Source organism: Paralichthys olivaceus, chromosome 6, assembly GCF_024713975.1.
Source record: "Paralichthys olivaceus isolate ysfri-2021 chromosome 6, ASM2471397v2, whole genome shotgun sequence".
Taxonomy (NCBI): domain Eukaryota; kingdom Metazoa; phylum Chordata; class Actinopteri; order Pleuronectiformes; family Paralichthyidae; genus Paralichthys; species Paralichthys olivaceus.
The window spans coordinates 19498026-19503405 of record NC_091098.1 but is presented as its reverse complement, the minus strand read 5'-3'; the positions used below and the strand labels follow the sequence as shown (position 1 = coordinate 19503405).

The 5380-nt window shown below is 41.3% G+C and overlaps 1 protein-coding gene across 1 annotated transcript; it reads left to right on the top strand.

The window, feature by feature from the left end:
- Positions 1–339: 339 nt before the first annotated feature.
- ren (renin) lies at positions 340–5088 on the top strand. Its single transcript, XM_020095997.2, has 10 exons — positions 340–414; positions 531–617; positions 1001–1151; positions 1604–1727; positions 2506–2624; positions 2734–2930; positions 3403–3525; positions 3628–3769; positions 3867–3965; positions 4575–5088. The coding sequence occupies exons 2-10, from the start codon at positions 541–543 to the stop codon at positions 4734–4736; spliced, it is 1194 nt and encodes a 397-aa protein (XP_019951556.2). The 5' UTR covers positions 340–414; positions 531–540; the 3' UTR covers positions 4737–5088.
- Positions 5089–5380: the final 292 nt, after the last annotated feature.

Sequence of the window (5380 nt, the reverse complement as noted above, 5' to 3'; positions counted from 1 at the left end):
CCGAGCTCTGAAATGATGTGTAACTGAGTTAAGTAAACAACATCCAGCTAATCTTCCCTGACAGCTCAGAGCATCTTTCATTCCCCAGCTCCTAAGATTCTCACAGCGCCGCGGACCAAGTGTCCGGCCTACCAACGTCAGCAATCTCAGGAGCCCCGCACCCCTGCTTTCTGTCTCCACTGTTTTCCAGGGGTCAAAGTTCAGACCTCTCACTGGGCCCTGTTTATCACAGGAGGGGTTGTGTGACCAAGGCAGAGGGTTAGAGGGGTGGGTGGGTGGCAGGGAGCCGAGGTTGTTTTCAAGTGATCACCTCCAGGCTTGCTCCCAGCTGGAGTCAGTGGCCCATTGGGGAGAGCATGGTGAAGAGGACATGATATAAAAAAGAGTGGAGGGACCAGGCAGCACAGACAGAAAGTAGCAGCTTTCATTAACTCCGATCAAATCAACGTGTAATATTCACAAGATCAGAAAAAACAACGTTGCATATACAGCGTTCATCTCTGACCTGTAATTTTTATATATACCGACAGAGAAGTCACCATGGCACTGCTGCTGAATTACTGGATGTGTTTGGTTGCTCTATCATTGACCGTGACCACGAGCCAAGCTTTGAGAAGGTAAGAAATGCATTTACCTTTAATTTAAAGAGAGAACGCATTATACCAGGAAGGATTTACTGTTTAATTGCATTCGCTAAGGAGAAAACATGCTACAGCAAAGTAGTTAAAGCAAACAACAAAACAATTGCGGACTGGAAAACAAGTGTGTTATATTGGTTCATTATAAAAGCTAATGTTGTCAGCCTTGGTAGATGTGTCTTGGTTTATTTTTCCGGCCAGGTGCTGACAGCTTAAAGGCTTGTTGTTTTACTGAGATGATGGCCAGACATACTGTATATATCCAATATGGTATTTCTTCAGAAATCCGCTCCAAAGTTCTCCTTGGGATGGAATTTGTTTAAGTTGCCTGAGGATGTGTTGTGCTGCTCACTCGTCTCCAGAGTCACCCTGAAGAAGATGCCATCCATCAGAGAGACTCTGTGGGAGATGGGTGTCTCTGCAGAGCAGGTGTTGACTGAGCTGGCCCAGAAGAGCACAGTAGACAGCAACAACAATGGGACTGTTCCCACACCTCTAACCAACTACTTGGATGTAAGACACATTTGGGTGTTTTAAATTGTGCTGCATGTCTTATTTAAAGCTTATTATGAATGTGTTGGATTCGTAGAGGATTCTGAAGCTCGCAGATGACAGGAAATCTAGTCAAAACAGCTGGATTTGAGGTTCTACTCTTGAAGACAAAAACAGACTTTGTTTTCAAAGGTTGAAGCGGCGATGCATCCAAGAGGCTTCATCACCTCTCTTGGATGACAGTCAAAACGTCTTAAAGAGTAAAGCTGCAGAGCCGGCTGCCTTTGAATTGGCGCTTCAAAGTATTCACTTGAGTTATTCCCTCCGTGACTTATTACATACCCTCAAGTTACACATGTACATTATCGCAGACTGAAAAGAGGTTTAGGAGAAACAGCATTAAAAGGTCATTGGTTTGGCAAAGTCAGAAATGATATCATACTTTACTCTGTCTGTCTGTTTATTCCCAACAGACTCAATACTTTGGGGAAATCAGTATCGGCTCCCCGGCCCAGCTGTTCAACGTAGTATTTGACACAGGCTCAGCCAACCTGTGGGTGCCCTCACACAGCTGCTCGCCTTTCTCCACTGCCTGTTGTAAGTGTCTATGTGAACACACACAAGCAGGAAAAATCACCTGAAGCAATAATAGATGTATATATATATATATATATATTGTAATCATAATGTTTATGTTACTGTTCTGGGTCACTGTCACTGCTCTCACAGCATCAGTTTCAGCCACAGCAGACAGCTGTTTTCAACTGGACACTAATGTTTCCCTCAGGATTTAGTAGAGAACACAAACAGCTAAAAAAGAGTGAATATTTGACTTATATTTGTTAACGAGCCAGAGAAACGTCTCCAGCTGAACGATAATGTTGCTCCCAAAATACTGACGTATCAATACGTCTACTTCTACCGATGACTAAAGGCAATCAAGCTTTTGCAGCACAGGCCCAATAACTCTGCCATAACTGAAATCATTCCAAAAATCATTCTTAAAAAAAAAAAAAAAAAGCTTTAATCTTAATTTAATTTAATTTATAATTTTTCCTTTTTTGTTTGTGTTTTACCCTCTAGTGAAGCACTTTTTAACTTTGTTAAAAAAATAGCTTGACAAAAAACCGTATTATTATTATATTATTATTTTAATAATCAGTAAGCAAGTGAAGTTACTAGTGTCAAGATACAGCAGTGTTGTGCTCACAATTTGTTTCTGCTGCCCTCAAGTGGTCAATGCATCTGTTAATGCATGTATAAAAAGTAAACAGGATTTTATTTTCATATAAATTAGATGTTGAAGAAGACATTGTTCAATAAAGTTTCCACATACATGGTGGTTTTATGACTCAAATGAATTTTGAACTTTTAGTTACTCACAACAGGTACGATGCCTCCAAGTCTTGGACCTATGTTGAGAATGGAACCGGATTTTCCATCCAGTACGCCTCAGGAAATATTAGGGGATTTCTGAGCGAAGACGTGGTCGTGGTGAGTTTGAAATCAATGACTTGTGAAAATAGGTGGTTCCTCTTTAGAAATGCTTGAACTTCCTCTTGCACGTTAAACTTTTGAACCTCTGCTGCTTTTCTTCCTGCAGGTTGGTGGGATTCCTGTAGTGCAGGTGTTTGCTGAGGCCACCTCTTTGTCTGCCATGCCCTTCATCTTCGCCAAGTTCGACGGAGTCCTGGGGATGGGTTACCCCAACTCGGCCATCGATGGCATCACACCAGTGTTTGATCGCATCATGTCTCAGCATGTCCTCAAGGAGGAGGTCTTCTCTGTCTACTACAGCAGGTGGGCTGAACTCAGGCAACTTGGCTCCTCTAGTTTCTGTTTTGTATGGAATCGCAGATGAGAAAGATAGTTTTCATTTAAGAAATAGAAGACATAAAAAGTGATTAGTATAAAAACAGACTTTAGGGGGAGTAGGGGAATAGACTAACATTGTGTTGTCTGAACCTTTGTCAAGTTTAGTTTTTGATCTAAGTGGTAGACCATTGTAATAAAGAGTTATCTGGATCTGAAAGAGACAAGAGGGTGTTTTGAGAAAATAGAAAAATGTTTGTCTATTTCCTAACACTTCTTTTAATCCGTGTTGATTTAATAAGCTCAATTAGTTCAGAGGAAACTGAGAATAAAAGATGAATATTTTCTTTCCCAAGAGAAGCATCAAAACAATGAGAGGATGCTGAAGGAGCATGTTGATGAAAGTCACAGCTTTAGAATCCACAGTGAGCGTATGTGATTTTTTTTGGAATGTTTTCAGGGACCCAAAACACTCCCCTGGTGGAGAGCTGGTCCTCGGGGGCACCGACCCAAACTACTACACAGGAAACTTCAACTACATGCACACGAGGGAGATGGGCAAATGGGAAGTCACCATGAAAGGGTAAGATCATCACTTTGTGTGTGTGTGTGTGTGTGTGTGTGCGTGAGTGTGTCGGAAATGCCTGGTTTATTGTTTTATTTTCAACCTCTCTCATGCTGTCAGTGTGTCTGTGGGGACGGAGATGATGTTTTGTGCAGAGGGCTGCACAGCTGTAATCGACACTGGCTCCTCCTACATCACGGGCCCTGCCTCCTCTGTGTCTGTGTTGATGAAAACCATCGGAGCACAGCTGGATGAAAGTGGAGTAAGTTCTTACACATGCAACATGGTTTCCCACAAAAACATTGGGCTGTAAAAAAATCAGTACCCGTCATCTCCCATTGCTCTGTGTTGTTCATCAGTACAAAGTCAACTGTGACATTGTCAAGACGTTGCCCAGTGTCACTTTCCACCTGGGTGGTCAGGAGTACTCACTCACTCAGGAGGATTACATCTTGTGGGTAAGCATGACCAATACTTTTTTTGAAATGTAACAAAACTCGATACCATTTTCAGGTTCTTTACATTAGATATAGCCATTTCATTTAGCTTTACACTATTTGACATTCAAGGTGAGAAAGTATGCTCTTTACTGCATAATTATCTGACAGTTTATCAATATAAGATGCTCCGCACCCCGCACAGATGTTTTCGGGTTGTGTGGGTCATTAGATCAGGTGAATGGTGCTGGTATTTTAGCTTTCTGCACTTGAACAAATGAGAAATTCATAACTTGACTGACCACAAAGCCAGAGGAGGCCCTGAGGCACCGAAAAAAATCTTATCTTTGATCTCGGTTTACTAGATAAAAACCAAATTAAAATATTTCCGGACCTTTGGGCTACACAATTTAACTTGGTGAAAGGGGACATGTGTACTTAGCAAGTACATTTATTTTTAATTATCTAAGAAGATTTTTCTGATAAATCGTCGGTACTTTCTCAAGCTTAATTTTGGATGTGCAAGTGTTATGTATCGCAGTTTTTATTTGAGCTGAATAATTCTTTCACCTCTGTAAATGTTAATGCTACATTGGCTGAATATATTAAAACCGTTCTTCGTGTCAACAGCAATCACAGATAGAGGGGGATGTCTGCACCGTGACATTCAGGGGCTTGGATGTGCCGCCCCCTACAGGCCCCATTTGGATCCTGGGGGCCAACTTCATTGCCCGTTACTACACTGAGTTTGACCGTCGCAACAATCGGATAGGCTTTGCTACCGCAGTCTGACAGGAAGTTAAACATCAGTAGAGCTAGTTTTTCTTCTTCACAATTTTTGCTGCTATCTCCCAATGTTTTATGGATACTTCCAGTTCTCCCTTCCTCTGCACTGCCATAATCAAAATGAATCTGTTTTATAAAACGGAAAAGCGTGCACACAAAGGAAATCATTATCCTCACATTTCTTGCAAGCCCTGTTCTCCCTTTGTACCCGTTGCACTGAACATCTTTTGTCTTTATTTATAATCATATACCAGAAAATATGTGTGGATCTGCTGATTATCAACATACGGCAGCAGTAGAAATGCATATCTGTATTGTACTGACGTAACAAGAATAAACTTGTTTACTGGGACCTCAATTCACATCTGACTCCATTAAAGACTGCATTGTATCCTTCCAAGTCTGTCAAATGCAACTGTGACCATGTGAAAGTCAAGGCTTAAGTTGAAAACAGATTGCTCTAGCAGGATTAAGCTGCAACACCAGAGCAGTCGTATAAATATTTGTCATTGTTAGAGGATGACGGTGCATAAATATTTCTACTTTGGGTTAAAAAGGTAAAACAATCAGAAAACATGTTTGCTGTGTTTTGGAGTCACATGTGTTGCACAGTTTAATGTGAAACCTCACTTTTCTACAACCAAAGTTGC